Source organism: Calliphora vicina, chromosome 4 (genome assembly GCF_958450345.1).
Source record: "Calliphora vicina chromosome 4, idCalVici1.1, whole genome shotgun sequence".
Lineage (NCBI taxonomy): Eukaryota > Metazoa > Arthropoda > Insecta > Diptera > Calliphoridae > Calliphora > Calliphora vicina.
The window spans coordinates 114,489,695-114,509,578 of record NC_088783.1 but is presented as its reverse complement, the minus strand read 5'-3'; the positions used below and the strand labels follow the sequence as shown (position 1 = coordinate 114,509,578).

The window sequence follows — 19,884 nt, the reverse complement described above, 5'->3', positions numbered from 1 at the left end:
AATCAAGGCGAATTAAAATATTACTATGTTATTTACAATAACAAATGTAAACATAAACAAAGTTTGACATATAGTGTACATAAAACCACAGCGAATTAACAAACAGCTGATTTTATGCACTCACCTTGTTAATACGCCTTGCTCCATATATAAAAAATACATTAATTCGCTCGTATTTGCCTGAATTCGCCACCGACACCACCTTGTATATAAATTCGCCTTGATATTAAGCTTTTTAATTCGATAATGGCTTATTTGAATATTAAGCGGATTTAAATTGCTTAAAAATTTATGTTTAATTGAGTTGAGATAATGTTTTTTTTTATTTGTTTAATTCTGATTGTTAGAAAGTTTTCTTGGCAAAAATTAATATAAAATATTGAAAACTAGTAAAACTAGCAGAATTAAAAAACTATTCACACAAGAAATTTGTATTTATTTCAATTATTGTTACAAAATTTTATTTGCTGGGCCAAATAATTTTTCAAAACCAAATTTTGTATTCAAAATTTTTTAATTAGTTATTTGGTTTTAATATTTCTTAAGCTAAATTCAATTTAGTTTAAATTGGAAATTTGCAACCTTTTTTTTATTTAATTTTTAATAAATTCAATTTTTAATCTTAAAATTTAAAAAATTAAAATAAAGAAAACTAAGCTTGAAGCTAGTTTTTCTAACAGTGTGTTGAAATTTCGTGATTATAAATTTTATTTATAAAAAAAAAAAATATTCTTAACCCCCCCCCAAAAAAAAAGAAGTAAATTTAAACAAAAATCTAAGATTCAGGTGAAATTTATAAAAAAAAATTTTGAAAATGTTTTGAAAATTATGTTGTTTTTAAAGATATTTTTTTTTATTATTTTAATTGTACTATTTATAAAAAGAAACAAAATATAAATTAAATAATGGTTATTTAAAAGAATTTTTGCTTTAAGATTTTCTGTATGTATTTTAATTTATTTTTATCAAAAATTATAAAATTTTTATGCTTTACTACAAAGATTTGAAGGTTTTAGTTTTTCCTTCACGATATTCTTTTAAAAAATTGTTTACAAAAATTATTTAAAACACCCTGTCTATAACTGACATATATTTTTCATAATAATTAATGAAAAAATATGAACAATTTTGAGATAAAGCAAATCTAATTTCAAATAACTAAGCTCCAGAATAAAAGAGTTGAATTAAATCAGTTTAAATAAAAGTTTTTTCGCTAATTTTTGCAATTTCCGGCTCTAAATGCAATTTTTTTTATGATTAGCTGCAAAACTAAGCTAATCAGCAAAAATTTCTGCCATCTTTAGCCGCCATTTGCAATAAACAAAGAGAATGACGTAAATCAATGATATCAAATAAGCGTTTTTCTTGTATTATGCAATATTTGTGCTTTTGCGTTTAAAAAGAAATCTCTCTTTGCAAATGGCGGCAATACTAAACAAAGAGAGCGACATAAATCAATGATGCCAAATTAGCGTTTTTCTTGTATTACAATTAAGTAATGCAATATTTGTGCTGTGTTTAAACAGAAATCTGAAAATGTTTGAGATAAAGTAATATTTCTTCCAGCTTTTTTAATAATTCGAGATGGCATTATTATTTGTAAACACTTTGTTAATGAAGGGAAGCAATGGAAATAAAAAAAAAACTATCAATAATAATTTATTTATTTTTTGTATTTTGTTTTAGTAACTGGAAATTTTTTTTAAATAATTTGTTATAAATTTATTAATCAAACTTGTTGCCTTTTCTTTTTTTTAAATTTTTTTTAATTTATTTTATAATTTTATTAGAAAAAAAAACTTTTTGTTATAAACGCTATCTAAGTTTTTTATAACTTTATTTAACAAAACGTTTCAAAAATTGTGCGTAATATTGTATTGTTAATTAAATTTTTAAAAACAGTCATAAGAACATAAAATGTTTTTTTAAAAAAAATAAATAATTGCTTATTATTTAAAATTATTAAAAAAATAAATTATTTTTCTAATATGTAAGTTAAATTATAAGCCAATATTTTTTTTTAGCCAACAACTATTAGTCATACTTTTAAAGATATCTTTAATTCTTTGAAAAAATAAGAATAATATAAAATAATTCAAGATTTACAAAAGAAAAAAAATAATGAAACGTAATAATATGTATTAATTAAAATAAATCATTATTTTCATAAATAGTAATTGAAAATTGCTATATTTTAACTAAAACCAATAATTAAAGAGTTTAATCACAGCTTAAGACCGTTTAAATAAAGTTTTTATCATAAACTTTGTAAATTTCTGCATTAAATGCATTTTGTTATGATTAGCTGGCAACATTTACAACAACAACAATAATGTCTGGCTTTTTTTGCCGCCATTTGCATTAAACAAAAAGAGTGACATAAAACAATGATGACAAATAAGCGTTTTTCTTGTATTATGCTAAAGTAATGCAATATTTAAGGATTTACTTGTTTTATATTGCTGCAACTGGCTGGAAATAAAAACTTTAATAAAAAGATTATAATTGAATGTTTATTAGTCTTTTGTGATTAAATATCTTAATTTAAAATTTCATTTTTGTTTTTAATAAGTTTAATAATTTAAGTGTTTTATTTTAAATGAAATTACAGCTTCTTAGTTTAAAACTTATACAATTTCAAACCGAATTTCTTAAGCTCAAAGGATTTTTCTGTTTATATTTTAGCTAAAAAAAAATTATAAAAAAAGCTCAATTATTTTATTAATTATTCATAATAAATTTTTGATACATTTAAAAATTTCTTATGAATAAAGCCTTTTAGTTATAACTTGAAATTTAATTTTAAATAAAAATTGTTTCAATTTCTTTACTATTTTCAACAGTTGCTATGAAAAATACTTTAAACTTAATTTTATTTTGCTTTTACAATTTATTGTGAGTAGTTTTTATGTTATTCTTAAATCATTTTCATCTACTCCACATCCAAATATCTAACAAAAAACAAAACCCTTTAAACAATTGTTCAAAACATAACCTCAAAACAAAAGAAAAATAACATATACTCGAAAAGAAGTTTTTTTTTGTAAGAAAAAATAAAAAATAAAAAAATCAAATCCCCCACTAGCCATAAATCAACAAAATAATTATACAATATTCATACCAAAATAAACAAAACATACAACAAAAAAAAAAGAGAAAATTAATTAAAATCATAATAGAAAAGAATCATATAGAAATATTTTTTTCAAATTTAAATAAATAAAACACAAAATAAAAACAATTAAAGGCAGTTAAACACATAGTTCTGAAACTCTGCTGTCAAAAACCTAACTCAGTTGTCAAAAACCTAAGTGCTGATAATGTATTAGTAAAAACAACTAGGGGAAAACAAAAACAACAACTTTGCCTTTAAGTGTTTTGTTGTTAAAACAATTCATAACTAAATATTGAGCCAGAACGAACTGCTGGTTCACACATATCAAGTTTATTAAAGTCTTTAGTTTATGTAAGAGAGAGAGGAAGAAAAAGAGGAAAATATTTCCAATCTCCTTTCCTCTCTAATCTAAAAACTCAAGACTTGCACAAGTAAACTCGACGTGTGTGAACCAGCGTTTAGAAACTTAAAAAATTACAAATTTTTAAAAGTGAAAATAAAACAAGTTCAGAGAAAGTTTACATGTAACATCAAATAATAGCCATTAAGTAAAGCAACATGATCGAGATTCCTGGAGTTGAAACTTCCAATTGGAAAGATAATCAAAAACACACAAATTAAGGTAATCACTCCTATCGCGAATCAATATCTCACATGAAATGTGTTCCCTTTTCCCATTTTTCGTTCATCATTCATTTGTTCACGTGAAAAAATTCTCCATGTTGTGAAATTTTGTAAGCAATAAACGAACACAATCAACTATTGTGAATGAAAAATTCATGGGAATATCACAATAGCAATTTTCCCTTCGAGGGAAATGGATATTTCATGGGAACAAAATTTCACATGTTATTGCTGATAGGAATGAATATTAGCACCAGTTTCTATACGGCATCAAATTGCTAATCAGTAATGTATTGATCTGTCTGGAAAGATGGATTCCTTTAAAATTGAATTACTGTTTATAGAAGCTGGATAATGGGCCAACTTAGAACGCCAATCTGTAGCAAAAAATATAAATGTTTATTCTTGAAAAGTCATGACCTTGATAATAAATATGCTCCTTTCGTAGAATAAGCGATAATCATAGGATACATCTCACTATTCTCTTCTACTCAACAAAGAATGATACTTCAACATCCACAATTAAGTTTTGCAATACCAACTTTTTAGTCCCAAATAGCGAATGAGGAGAATGTTTATTCTTGAAATGTCTGCTAAAGTTTTCACAATTCTTTTGTAGCAGAAGCGATCATCATAGGAGACATCTCACTATTCTCTCCTACTCGACAAAGAACGATACTTCAACATCAATGAGGAGTATTGCGAAACGATCCTAATCAATGAGGAAACACCAATGTTCATTGCTAGAAATGTTGTGAAGGCCAAACTTTCAAAGATTTTGGAGTTGACAAACGTTGAAAAAAAATTGCTAAGATATGTTGGGTTTTATGAAACAGGTTCTTAACCTTTGGAATTATGTTAAACTGCTGCTGGAATCTGGAAAGAATCCGGCAGTGACCTAAATGTCTTTCATTATTATCTGTGATGTACAATATGAGGAACCAACAATCTTCAAGGCAAGAGAAGTGGCAAAGTTCAAAACTTCTAAGACTTTTGACTCAGACGCCGGATTATATGAGCTAATTAAGAAAACGAGTTATTGAGTGGTAACTACGTGCTGGCAGACAGATTTATAAAGCAACCAGAGTGATATAAGACATAATCTTAGAGCCGCTATTGAACCACTATTGTTTACACCAAGAGATGTTGCCAAAGTCATCGAAAACACCGACACTCCTAAGGCTGCCAATTCAAAAGCTGTGACCACGTTCTTTTAGAAATCTTGCTTGTTGCCCATGAACCGCAGATGTTCTTAACAAGAGAAGTTACCAAGCCTTGTAAGATTACTTTTGCAGATGTAGGAATATCCATGCACAGATTTAAAAAGCCACAGTATACCAGATGATGAGCCAGTTATTGAGTTTATGAAGAAGAGGTTTAACCTATCCCGATACCTTAATCGTATCACTTAAGACTACACCTATCATAGGAAAGGGGATTACGATAGTTTAATGGTTTAAAACCGAAGCATCCAATAGCTTCATGTCTGCGGTACTTCCACAACAGCATGGTCGCCTTCTTCTGATGATTTTGAACACCGATACAGCACTTAAACTATTTGAAACATAACTGAAATAGTTACAGTGGATCAACCATTAAGCCGATACAGAAAACTGAGTATCAGGCCAAACTCTTCTTCAGTCGTCCACTCTCCGATTACATCAAGACAGCCAATCCATTTGTACAGCTTTTTATTTAGTGGATATAGAAAACTCAGTATCAGGCCTAAGTCTTCTTCAGACGTCAACTCTCCGATGACATCAAGACAGCCCTTCAACTGTGTTAAAGGATTCCTCAGACTGGCATTTGGTATAATTTGTATCACATTCCCTATGGTGTGGATGAGATTTCCCAAATGTAAACTATCGTTGGACTTTGGGGGTATTGTTGAACAAATTCTTCTCTGAGTACTTGTAGCAGCCAGTCTTATATAACATCCACTGCACCACAATCTCCACATGATAGACTAGACGATAGTGTGCTGGGCTCTCAATCTGAGGGTTGCGGGTTCGATTCCCGACAGAGACTCTGAATGTAGCTGCAGACAAGCAGAAAGCTTCGCAGTTTGTGTGTGATCCTTATAGATAGCGGAGTCGATTAAGCCATGTCCGTCTGTCTGTTGAAATCAATTTTCGGAAGACCCTTTCGAGAAGTTTGCTATTTAAAATCAGCAAAATCGGTCCATAAATAACGGAGATATGAGCAAAAAACCGGGACAACCTCGATTTTTGACCTATTTTTTATCTATATCTGGATTACTAAGTCATTAATATAGACAATATGGATATCTAATGATAGATATTTCAAAGTCTATTGCAACGATGTAGATTTGGACCTACAATGGGTCAAAATCGGGAAAAATATTTTTTAACCTGAATTTTTTTTTTCATCAAAAAATTTTTATGGTCATAAATTTTTTTTCCAAAAAAAAAAAATTTTAAAAAAAATTTGAAAAAAAAAATTTTTAAAAAATTTTTAAAAAAAATTAAAAAAAAATTTCAAAAAGAAAAAAAAATTTGAAAAACAATTAAAAAAAAATTAAATTTTGTTTAACTAAAAATATTTAAAAAAATTCAAGATTCGGCACAGCCGAATATAGCTCTCTTACTTGTTTTTACATGGTTTATTGAGAAATATCTAGAGTCTGGCCAATTTTTGAAAAAAAAATATAACAAATTCTTAAATTCATTATTAATTTTCTTTTTTTTTCTCCATTTTTAAATCATAAACATGAACTTAAAAACAAATATATATTAAAAAAAAATACCATAAACTTAAAGAAATTTAACTATTTTTATAAATATTAACATGTAAGCGTTAATTAACGCATTACTATTTACAAAAATATTAACACAACAAGAAAAAAATCTATATATTTTATAAAAAAAAAATGTCACAAATTTTGAAAAAAAAAAAATAAAACAAAAAAATATAACATAAACAAAATTTATATATTATATACAGACAGACATATTATATACATTAAAGATATGAATAAAAAACCACATTTAAATCTAACAAGAAACAAAAAAAAATATATTTATGCTAAAGAAAAACCAACATTTTAGTTTAATAATTTAAAAATAAAAATAATAACAAAAAAATATTAAGTCAAAATAAAAACATACATATAAATTTAATTTCATTCAAAAATTAATTGAAATAAAAAGAAATAAATAATAGCATATATATATTATTATAATAATGATGTATTGAGAAATCCAAATAACCTAATATTCGTAAAATTATTGTATATCAAGAGTAAATAAACAAATAAATAAATATTAATAATTAAAACAAGAAAAGAAAAAAAATTAAAGAAAATTATTATTGAAAATGAAACCAATATAATGAAGAAAGAAGAAGAAGAAGAAAAAACTAATAAAAAATAAAAATGAAAACAATAATGAGTTATAATTTAACAGGTAATTAAGAGAGTGATAGAAAGGTAAGATAGATAAATCAATTGGCATATTTGCAACTTTTTTATCTAAAAAAACAGCTATGTGGGCATTACTGTTAACAATTTGAGTTCTTCTTCTTGTTATTTTGTTAAGTGTTGCCAAACCATTTAAATCAGTGATGCCTGTTACATTGTTAAGTGTTGCCAAACTATTTAAATAAGTGATGGCGATCATGTGTTTTTGAACGCTTAAGCAAAATTGATTAGACTCATGCTTTAATAGATTAAAAAAGTTCCAGCAGTATTAATTAAAAGGGTGATGAAGACTGTAAAGGATTTATGGAGTACATCTGTGAGCTGGATTGTAAATTCAGGTAAGTTTTGCATACAATTAAAAAAAACAAATAAAATAATATATTTCTTTGTTTAAAACTTAGTTTTTATTTAAATTAACATTAATTGTCATAAAATATTAAAATAAATGTCTAAAAAATAATAAGGGTATTCACAGAATCACTTTTTAATTTAATCATAAAGTACAGATAAAATAAGGACCAACATTTGTTAAAGAAAGAAATGTATAACATTGAGTTTGTGCTACCTTTCTGTCCAGATTGCTCTCTCTCTCATTTCGCATGCGATTTCATGTGACCATAAAGACCCGCATTCTGGGCAAATGATTTACTGCATATGTTGCACACATACGATTTCTCGCCCGTATGTATTTTCAAATGTTGTGTATAATTCGATTTACGCTGGAAACGGGCATTGCAAACATTACACTCATAGGGCTTCAGATTTGTATGCACCAACTGATGATCCTTCAGCTGGGACTGACTAAAAAAACATTTTCCACATATCTCACATTTGAAATCCCTTTGATTCGTATGTCTTTTCATGTGAGCCGTCAAATAGCATTGAGCCGTTAAGACTTTGCCGCAAATCGGACAGCTGTAAGTTTTCGCCTCACAGTGCAACAATTTCGTATGCAAACGTCTGGAGTGTAATGAATGAAAATATTCCTCACAAAATTTACACTTGTAGGGATTCTCACCCGAATGCAAACGTTTGTGCACGGATAAATAATTGCGAAAACGAAATCCCTTGCCGCATATATCACAAATATAGGGTTTCTCATTGGTATGGGTAATACAGTGGATTTTCAGTTTATTGTATTGACGAAAACGTTTGCCGCACTCTTCGCATTGGAAGGGCTTTTCGCCCGTATGTATCATCTTGTGTATACGCAAATTGTAGAGGTCGTTAAAGGTACGTTGGCAGACCTCACATTGGCCCGAAGTTCTTTTCTTTTTTCGCTTTTGCTGGCGTTCATGGTTAGACAATTTGCAGGGCTTTGAATAGGCTTTGGAGTTTAGGGAGGTTGTGGAGGGTGATAAGGCATTTTCTTTGCTGGAATCTGATAAAATGTCGGTAGAATTGTCGTTGTCACAGGATTTATTGCTATCCAATGAATTTAGAATGCCATTTGCATCAAAGTCATCAACTCCCAGGATCTGTTGGGGAAATTAAAACAAAAAAATACTAAATTTTTAATAAATATTTAAAGATTTACATTGTTTTTAGAAGATAAATAAAGTAAAAATAGCTGGAAACATGTAAAATACAAGAAAATTGTTTAATACTAAACTTGACTGAAAATGAAAATTATAAATACAGTAATATAGCATCACTGCAGTAAGAAAACGCAGGATTGGCATTACTTGCTTTACGTTAAATGTGCAAATGGTTGGCAACGATGCCATAAATGTAAACAATCTAGCATTTTATGTTCAGTAGCAAAAATATGCTAAAATTTACTGCATTTACCGAGATAATTTGCATTTAAATAAAATGTTTGAATTGAAATGATGAATCAGTTAGCGAAAACGCATAATTGGCATTACTTGCTTTACGTCAAATGTGTAAATAGTTGGCAACGACGCTATAAATGTAAACAATCTAGCATTTTATGTTCAGTAGCAAAAATATGTTAAAATTTACTGCATTTACCGATATAATTTGCATTTAAATAAAATGTTTGAATTGAAATGATGAATCAATAAGAGAAAACGCGTAATTGGCATTAATTGCTTTACGTCAAATGACAAATGGTTGGCAACGACGGTATAAATGTAAACAATCCACCATTTTATATTAAGAAGCATAAATAACCTCAAATTTACCAAAAATTACATCAGGCTTAATGTTTATTTTGTTTTTAATTAAATGGCTGTCACTGATGCCACAAATCAAAAGAAGTTAGAGATCACTGCATTAGTGAGGCACACCCTTTATTATAGATTTCCTTTACTTGGGGGTTACACGATCAAGTTTTGCCATTCAAGTTTTAATACACTCACACTTTTTTACTAATACACTCACACTTTTAAGAATTGAAACGAACTTGCATTCAAGTTGGTGTTCAATTTTTCATTCAAGAAAACAGCTGATTACATTTTTATGTCCAATTTGTACTAAAATTGTTCTCAAGTTGCGTGCTGCCTACGTCACCGCTTTCAATTTTTATAAATTTTGACAAACAGTATATGTAAAAGACTATCAAGAAAAACTTGATGGTGTGGCTGCAGTGTTAGATTCGGTTAAAAGGATATTAAAATTTTATTAAACCTGTTTAATTTTCTTTCAAATAGTTGCTAATAAATCTCCTCTAACTCTTTTTTTTTATCATTATCTTAATAATTTCCAAATTGTGCACGCCTTAACCTACTGTTTAGCACTCGAAAATACGTGACCACCTGCCCGTTTCCTATTTAATTCTATAAAAAAATAACTTTTGGCTCCAGACTATCTATCAAGCCAAACAATTTATCTCGCTTTTTAAATTTCAATTTTATTGACGAAATCGTAAAGCGATAACAGTGACACTAATTGAAAATGTTAATTTGCTATAAAGGGTATTCAAAAATTAAGAGTTCTTGGCCTTTAATTAATAACATGTTGTTCAAACGTTTGGTTATTTGTTATAAAATGTGTTAAGGTTAACAGTTTTATGTGAATGATATTTACAAGAAGAAGAAGAAAGAAGCTTAATCAAAACAATGGTTGGCAACGATGCAATAAATTCATAATTTATAAAAAATTCATAATTTATAAAAAATATTCTGATTTCGCCCTCCTTAAAGGTGATTAGACATCATCAGTGTCATTTTATGACTCTAATCTTATATGCAACTCATATTACAACACCCTGGTATAGACCATCTTAAAAAATTGTTTGGTTTCTGATTGGTCTTTATTAGTTTAGTCTGCATATGGGCCTTATCAGGGCCTTGTAAGGTCGTATACTATTTAAATTACCAATATGAATTCATTTTGTTTATTATTTATTTTTAAATACAACAAAAACATAAGCAAAGTGTTTTCAAAAGTTTATCTCAAAAATGCAGAGTTTAATAAAATCGGGTAATTTTTTTTTTACCTCTTGACTTTAATCTAATTTGTATATTGACGTAATTGTTTTTTTTTTATTTTTTGTAAATTAAAGATAAGATAATTATAGATTTTCTGTTATTGTTTTAGTGCAGCGAACAATAGATTAAATTCCGTTCTGTCATGCTGACTTTAGGAAATTAAAAGTCTCGTAATAAATCTTTGGGAAAACAATAATCAATCCCTTAATTAAATATGTATGTAATTTGTTTATGATTTTGGCATAGAACTAAGGTAATGTAAATAAATTATTATTTACATTTTATTGTTTTTGTTTCTAGGTATAGGTACTAGATAAGATAAACAAGCAAATGACAACAAAACAATTCAAAACTATTGAATAAAAAAAAATAATTTGCAAATAAAATGTTTAATAAATGATGAATTACTGCAGAATTTTAACAACAATAGAGATTAAATACAAGGAAAAATAACAATTTAATTACAAAATTAAAAAAAATCGAGAATATTCAAAATTTTCCACAAATTTTATATAAATACTTAAAGATTTACATTGTTTCTAGAAGATAAATAAAGTAAAAATTACTTAAATGTTAAAATTAGACAAATATTTATAAGCTTAAATGCATTAATGTAGCATCACTGCTGCATAATAAAAGTAAGGTTGGCATTACTTGCTGTACATCAATTAGGCAAATGGTTGGCAACGCCACCATAATTGTAAACAAACCAGCATTAGATGCAAAACTATGCTTAAATTTACTGGTTTACCAAACTTAATGAAAAATCAATGAAAATTCTTTAAAAAATCTAATATTTATATTGTTTACATTGAGGTAAACGTTGTGTAAATCTTTAAATATTTAAATTAAAACATTTAAAATATAAATTTTGCTGAAGTACATCAAATAGGTAATTGTTTACATGATGTCAAGAATTGGGTAAATAATGTAATTTATGTAAAAATTTTAAAACTAACAAAAATAATGAATTGTTTACATAATGTCAACAATGTAAAATTGTTGAAATTAAAGAAAATATTAAAAACTGAGTGAAAACTTTTCTTGAAAAACTAAATTTATATAAAATGTTTTGCCATACAATTTGTTCACTAATAAATTAAAAAAAAAATAAATAAATTTTTAAAAAATTAAAAAAATTTTGAAAAAAAAACTTTTTCCCCAAAACTTTTTTTTTAAATTTAAAAAAAAAACTTTTTCCCCAAAAACTTTTTTTTAAATTTTGAAAAAATAAAAAATTTTTAAAATTTTTTTTGCCTAAAAATATTTAAAATTTTTATTTTAAAGTAAGTCTAATTTGTTGAAATGTATATAAGATTGGGCATAGCCTAATACAGCTCTTTTAATTGTTTTTTAATTAAAACTTCCCTTAATACCAGCAAAACCTTATAGGTCCGCTTAAGGGTTAATGTTTTTTTTGTTAAATTCTTAACTAATCTCTCAAATGACGTTTGGCTTATTTATCTATATTGTTTTTTTTGCCAAATAAGTTTCCAGCAAATGAGATTTCTTTTACACATTGACCTACCTCATCGATCTCCTTGAGAAACTCTTCACTGTGTCGTTTATATTCAGTCTTTTTCATTCTCTCCAATTCACCCACCCACAGCTCTTCACTTTTCTTATCCATTAACTGTTCCTCTTGTTCTTTTTTTATGCTCGACGCATGCATTTCCTCCACATGTCCCAGAAAATCATCCATGGCGGTGAAATCCCTGCACAAAGAAGTATTTTCTATATCCTTACACAGTTGACAACTGTAAACCATTTCGCCACGTGAATTCCATGAATAGTTGGCATAATCCATTATAATGCGATCATTGTTAAGGGATTTTTGATAATATTCCAAATCAATGGGATCTTCTTGGTGTGTGGCATCGGAGGGAAAGGCGGGATGCTTAAAACCTTTGATATACAAATCGAATTTATGTAATTCCGATATTATATCGTAACCGATAACTTCGTGTTCGTTAATGAAATCGATTAACATTTTGGTGAAAACCGGAGACATTTTTAAGGTCTTTCTTTTAAATATAGAGTAAAATTTTCCGCTTTTTTAATGTTTTGTTTTAGATATTGAAACCGTGTAGAAAAACTAAATATTAATGTGGCCAAAAATAATGACAAATAGCAAATAGAATTAACATTTTTTGTTTTTTTATTATTATTGTTTTTTTTTTCTTTTGCCTATTGATAAGATAAGTTATTATTATTTTTTTTGGTCATTTCTATTGTTTTCCTAATGTTCTGTAATTGCTGCCATGATATTGTTGTTGTTTTGGGGTTTCGTGCCCATGTGTTGCAGAGATAATAAGTCAAACACGAGGGTTTATCATAGAATCGACATGGATTGCAAATTTGTGAATTTTCCATTGGGTTTCAAAGATTTTTGTTAACTAAAAAAACCATAACAAATAAAAACAAATTTTAGAGAATTGGTTAAAAGAAAGGTTTAGTTAAACCGAAACTTCTATTGCAGATCTTTCTATAGTATTTTATAAGCTGCATTAGTAGGCCTTTATATAGTCTTTTATAACTCTAATCATACAGGCCTGTCACAGAATTCCATTCCGATCGAAAGTGGAATTAATTCCGTATTTTGCTTCTTCAGAAAAAGTAAAATGAAAATTTCTTTCGGAATGAAACCACTTTCAGTTTTCAAAGTGGAATTGATATTTGATTGTCAGCCCAATTATGAATAAAAATTCCCCGGGAGTTTTTCCCCCTTTTCTCATTTTTCCTATTCAAATTCAATGGGAAAAAAAACTCCCGGGGAACAAAGTCCCGCTGTGTAATTATTGGGTTTTGTAAAATTTTTAATCAATTTGGAACCGAAACCTTCACTTTTGTTTTAATATGAAAAACGCTGTCAAATTAAAATCAGAAAAACAGAATTTTGAAATATTTTTGGAATTAATAAATTACACGGAATCTGAAGAACCTAAAACGAAATCGATCGGAATAAAAACTACGGAATTGAAATCATTCCGAACAAAATATGGGACAAGGCCTGATAGCTTCAATCGTAGGTCTTTATAAAGTCTTGTATAAGCTCTAATAAAAGCTTTAATTGTAGGTCTTTTATATAGTCTTGTATAAGCTTTAATCATAGTTTCAATCGTGGGTCTTTATAAAGTCTTGTATAAGCTCTAATAAAAGCTTTAATTGTAGGTCTTTATATAGTCTTTTCTAAGCTCCAATCATAGCTTCAATCGTAGGTCTTTATAAAGTCTTGTATAAGCTCTAATAAAAGCTTTAATTGTAGGTCTCTATATAGATTTAAATAAGCTCTAATAAAAGCTTTAATTGTAGGTCTTTATATAGTCTTTTCTAAGCTCTAATCATGGCTTCAATCGTAGGTCTTTATAAAGTCTTGTATAAGCTCTAATAAAAGCTTTAATTGTAGGTCTTTATAGTCTTTTCTAAGCTCTAATCATGGCTTCAATCGTAGGTCTTTATATAGTGTTTTATAAGCTCCAATCCTAGCTCTTTATATATTCATTTATAATCTTAATTTGCAGATCTCTTACCTTTATATATAATTTTAAAGTCTTAATGATTTTAATATTGGCATGGATGTTTTTCTTTTATTGTTTATTACATGATTATTTTAAATGTAAAGGCAAATCGCTTACAACAAATATTTTTTTTTGTTTTATTTATTACAATACTAAATTACTACATAAGAAAATTACAATAATATGTTTATTATATGTAGGTATAACGTGTTTATTTTCGTTTTAAAACTATTCGTAGTACAAAAATTTCCAACAAAAAGAAACCAGCCTACAAGCCAAACAAAATACTAACAGGTTTTTTGTTTTAGATAATCCAATATGTAGATGCAGGATTAAATAATCAAAATTTCTCACATAATTTTGTTGTTTTTGTTTCCCTTCTTTTTTTTCAATCAGTTAATTTAAAGTAAAATTATAACTAAATTAATAAAAACAATTTTAAGTATCTATATGTTAGTTTAGAGAGTGTGAGGAGGGGGGTAGAGAAAGCCAATTAGCAATTTATTCATTACTATCTATGGTTATTTCATAAACTAATTCCTCATCATCGGCCACATCATCTTCGGCGATTTCCTCAACTTTATGATGCTGCAATAGATCATTGTTTAACATAAATTGCCCATCATGATCCTGATGGTGAGATGGTGAGGACGATATTAAATGTTTGTAATCACATTCATCTATAATTTGTACTGTTTCTATGGTATCATCGTCTGTGCTGTGCAGCTGTTGCTGATGATTGTGTTGTAGCAGGTGCTGTTCATTTGAGTGCTGTGAATATTGTTGACTATTTTCATCTTCTAGCAGAATTTCCTGTTTGCCTTCTTCGGCTTCTTGCAATTGCTGTTCTTCCTCTTGTTGCTGCTGTAGGCTCTGCTCTTCAAGTTTTCGCCTAGTATTATTGCGACACTGTATGGATCGTTTGTGGGCATCAAAATAATTGATATCCGTAAATTCTTCATTGCAAATATGACACTCAAAGTGGGTCTGATGCAAATGATATTGTTTGCGATGCCTGGCCATTTTATGGGCATCCCTGCACTGCATGCCACAGAAGGGACATACAATAATACGCCGCTTGCCCATGTGCACGGCTCTTATGTGTTCTTGTAGACTAAAGTTCTTGTAGTATGACTTGGGACAGACATCACATTTGAAACGTCGTTTCTTTTCGTGTGTAGCCTCGCGATGTCTTTTCAGCTGAGTATTCTGGGCAAATGTTTTGCCACACACTTCGCAGATGTGATCCTTTTCCTGGTGGCGTCGTTGATTGTGCACCCGTAAGTCCTGCTTGGTGGAAAAATACAATTTGCACAGTTCACACACATAGGGCCGTATGCCCATGTGTCTACGGGCATGTCCGGCCAAATATTTGCAATCTTTATAGGTTTCTTCACAGTAAATGCACTGATAACGATTAGTGCCCGGCACCAGATGAGTCTTAAGATGGGCGGTAATTTTGCCTCGATTCATGACATCCGGACAAATACCACACTCCATGGGTAACTTTTCGTCAGCCTCAGTGTTGGATATGGAAAACTCTACAATGGGTGTGCCATCGGGATCATAGTCAACTACTGTGGCCACCAGCTCATCATATAACATGTATTTTCTGGCCAGACCTTTGGGGCCTTTATCTTCGGAACAAGGTTGGGGTGGAGTTTTCTTAATTTTTTCCACTTTAGCTTCCGCTTCTTTATCGGGTACAACCGATTCGGGTTCATCTTCAGTTTCTTCCACCTCCTCTAAACCCACTTCCTCATATTCAATATCTTGAAATTCTTCTTCCTGACCATAACCATTCGCCGTATCCTCATCTATCAAATGATCTTCCTCTACATCTTGATCCATCTGCTCCTCCTTCAAAGGCTTCTGTTCCCTCTCCTCTTCTTCCAGCACTTCGGCTTTAATATCTAATGCCGTATCCGACATTAAAATTTGTTCATCATCTTCCAATTCTTCCACAATTTCATAATCATTTATTTCATCGTCGCCATACAGAAAACTTTCTTCTTGCAAATGATCTGTGTTGTGGTCGTGCAGTATTTGGGGGTCACCATGTACCAGCTCATTACCATCGACCTCATCATCATCCTCACAATCATCAGCAATTACAATACAATCGCGTGCAAATTCATATTCAATATATTCATCCATATCTTCGGCTGTGTCGCACATTTTCGCTGTGTCTTTTACGTTTACACTCTTTGAATTTGTTTTCTTTATGTTTCTTTTAGCTAAATAAATTAAATTTATTAATTTTTTTGTCAATTTTATACAACAAAAGAGTAGATTTGCCTGGTAAAAGAAATTTCTGCGCGTTTTTCTTCTTTTTCTTAAAATTCGTTTTTTCTTTTACTTACAGGCGTCAGCAAATGTCAAATATTTTGTTTTTTTATTGTTGTCTTTAGTTTTTCATTCACAATAGTTTGTGAATTTCTTGTTATCATATGTCAAATGTCATTCAAATGTTTGTTAATGAAAAATGGCACTGAGAAAAATATTTCTTTATATAAATTTCGAGTATAACACATTTTATATAGAAAATTTTGTGTATAACACAATTTTTTATAGACAATTTTGTGTATAACAGATAAGTTGTAATGCAAACATTTTTAAATAAAATATTTTGTGTATAATACAATTTTTTAATATAAAAATATGTGTATAACACAATTTTTAATAGAAAAATGTTTGTATGGCAAAATTTTTATAGAAAAATATTTGTATAACACAATTTTTTATAGAAAAATGTTTGTATAGCACAATTTTTTATAGAAAATTTTTTATATAACTCAATTTTTTATAAAAAATGTTGTGTATAACACAATTTTTAAAGAAAATTGTGCGTATAAATCAATTTTTTATAGAATATTTTGTGTATAACACAATTTTTTTATAGAACATTTTATGAATAACACAATTTTTTATAGAAAATTTTGTGTACAACACAGTTTTTATACAAAATTGTGTATATAAAACCATTTTTTATAGAATATTTTGTGTATAACACAATTTTTTTATAGAAAATTTTATGTATAACACAATTTTGTTATAGAAAATTTTGTGTATAACACAATTTTTTATAAAAACTTTTTTTAACACAATTTTGTTATAGAAAATTTTAAGTGTAACACAATATTTTATAGAAAATTGTGAGTATAACAGAATTTTTTATTGAAAAACTTTTGTATAACACAATTTTTTATAGAAAATGTTGTTTATAACACAATTTTTTATAGGAAATTTTGTGAATAACTAAATTTATTATAGAAAATTTGGGAATAACACAATTTCTTATAGAAAATTTTGTTTATAACAAAGTTTAAAAACTTATAAAAATAGCTAAATTAAAACCAAATCATAGTTTTCAAAACCATTTACTGATCTGGCTCGTAAAAATTCCTTTTCATAATCCCTTGTTTTTAAATAATCAACATTTCTTCAAAGTAATTTTTCCGTTATCTTTCTCTTTTGCTAATTTTTTGACAGTTTCCTTTAGATAACTGTTTTTATTATTATTTATTTTAACATTATATTTTCTCATACTTTCCCTTTCATTGCAATTGATTTTCTTCTACATTTATGCAACCATTCACAATAGTTTTAATATGATGAATAGAATTTTAAAAATATTTTTTAACTTAAGAATGAATCAGTTTTTGTTCTCAAAAAATATATATTTTTTTTTATTATAAATATTTAACTTTTGCTGATTGTTTATATTATACATATGTATGTATACTTAATCTTAATTAGAAAAGCAAAAACTAACGTATAACATTTAAACACGAAATCCACAAAAATCCTCAAAACCATTTAAAATGTGAAAGTGGAGTTGAGTTAAGCGTTATCCATGGCGGCAATTTCATATAAAAGTTGTTGTTCAGCTTTAACCTTTTCATGTTCATCGACCTCGATATTCTCCTGCTCCTCCAAGTCCTCAATATCATGTTCGTTTACTATTTCGTCATGCATATCATGGGTAATTTCTTCCACCACCACCTCTTGCTGTTCCAATTGTTCATGATTGTACTCATGTTGGCTAAGCTGTTGATCATCTTCCACCTCCTCCACAACTTGTTGCTGGTGATACATTTGGCTCTGATCGAGTTGCTCTTCATAGTGGAATTGATGTAATTGATCGGGTAATATTGTTTGGTCCTGCTGATGCTGCAGTTCGATTTCGTCAAAGTTGTCCGGTTTCTGTTGGAACAAATGACGTCCGAGTTTCTTGCGACACTGTAGCGAACGGCGATGGGCATCAAAAAAGTCGATGTGATTGAATTCAAGACCACATATGCGACACTCAAATTTGTCCTGCTTCAAATGCATTTCCTTGCGATGTTTGGCCAATTTGTGTGTGTCCTTGAAGCGTAAATCACAGAAGGGACAATCGAGTAAACGTCTGTCGCCATAGTGCACATTGCGTACATGTTCGGTCATGGCATATTTGCGTAAAAATTTCTTACCACAATGCTCACACTCATAGTTGCGCTGCTGTTCGTGTACCAGCAGTCGATGATGGCGCAGCGAAGTATTTTGAGCAAATGTTTTGCCACACTGTTCACAAATGTGCTCCTTGGACAGATGACGCCTCTGTTCGTGTACTTTTAAATCCTGTTTAGTGCAATAGTACATTTTGCAAGGCACACACACATACGGACGTATACCCATATGCCTTCGGGCATGACCGGCCGCATAAGCCCTGGTCACAAAATCATCCTCACAGTAAATACACTTATATCTTTTGGTTCCCTCCTTTAGATGTGTTTTCAAATGAGCTTCCAGTTTAGATTTGTGCATTATGTCAGGACATACGCCACACTCAACGGGCAAACGTTCCGCCTCACGGTCATCACCCACCATAGAAAATTCCACTATAGGTGAACTGTCCTCATCATCATAGTCTACTATTTCCGCACATATGCCATCGAATAGCATGAATTTGCGCGGCACTCGTGGCAAATTTAATCTTTTTCGTTTCTTCTCCAATTCAACCCATAATTGCTGTGGTGTGGGGGGTTCTTCGATGACTTCTTCCTGTAGATAAACTGCCAGCTGATCGCCACTTTCTTCGTCCATAATTTCGTGAACCTCTTCCACCATCATCATTTGGCCATCTTCGGTTATCATCATGGTAGTATCGTCATCATGTTGTTCCACCACTTCGCTGGTTTCTATTAACTCCTGGCCATCTGACAAAAATATGACACTGCCATCTTCACATTGTTCCAATTCTTCGCCCTCGGCCAGCACCACATAGTCATCAGCATCAACGGCTATATACTCGGTATCTTCCACAATGGACTCAGTTTCGCTCATAGTAATCGAAATTTTGTATTTTCAAAAAATATTTCACCGATGATTTTTGTGTAAAAATAATTGAGGCAGGAGAATTTTACCAACGCTGCCTTTGCGGCTAGTGATGAGAGGAAAATGTGATGAAACTCGGGTACTCTTAAATGAAACGGTTACTTTAGCAAAATTTACAATACAAATATTTAAAGAGTAATAAAATTGTTATGAATAAGCAATTAAAAACAATAAAAAGTATATGTTAGTTTAATAATAATTATTTTTTAGTTATTTTAATTAATAATCAATAAAAATAATAAGGTTTTACAAATAATTGTTTATTAAATGATTATTAACTCTTTATGAAGTAATCGTTGTTTTAATAGACTCAATAGTTGTTATTCACAATAAGCTGCCAAATGTTTACATTCATAATAGCGTTGAAATGTTTACATTCACAATAGTGTTTAATGTCAATGGAAATGGGTGTATGTG

General features: G+C 29.2%; 3 protein-coding genes across 3 annotated transcripts; all 3 read right to left on the bottom strand.

Annotated features, from left to right (window-relative positions):
• Window positions 1-7,647: 7,647 nt before the first annotated feature.
• Window positions 7,648-12,640, bottom strand: LOC135957560 (zinc finger protein 429-like). The gene is made up of 2 exons (XM_065508336.1): window positions 12,102-12,640; window positions 7,648-8,656 (listed from the first exon to the last, which is right to left on the bottom strand). The coding sequence occupies exons 1-2, from the start codon at window positions 12,582-12,584 to the stop codon at window positions 7,769-7,771; spliced, it is 1,371 nt and encodes a 456-aa protein (XP_065364408.1). The 5' UTR covers window positions 12,585-12,640; the 3' UTR covers window positions 7,648-7,768.
• Window positions 12,641-14,132: 1,492 nt separating this feature from the next.
• On the bottom strand, window positions 14,133-16,469 carry LOC135957844 (zinc finger protein 652-A-like). Its single transcript, XM_065508651.1, has one exon. It carries the CDS (start codon window positions 16,267-16,269, stop codon window positions 14,593-14,595), a length of 1,677 nt encoding a protein of 558 aa, XP_065364723.1. The 5' UTR covers window positions 16,270-16,469; the 3' UTR covers window positions 14,133-14,592.
• Window positions 16,470-17,750: 1,281 nt separating this feature from the next.
• LOC135958266 (zinc finger and SCAN domain-containing protein 12-like) lies at window positions 17,751-19,515 on the bottom strand. Its single transcript, XM_065509162.1, has one exon. It carries the CDS (start codon window positions 19,414-19,416, stop codon window positions 17,935-17,937), a length of 1,482 nt encoding a protein of 493 aa, XP_065365234.1. The 5' UTR covers window positions 19,417-19,515; the 3' UTR covers window positions 17,751-17,934.
• Between the last annotated feature and the right edge of the window lie 369 nt (window positions 19,516-19,884).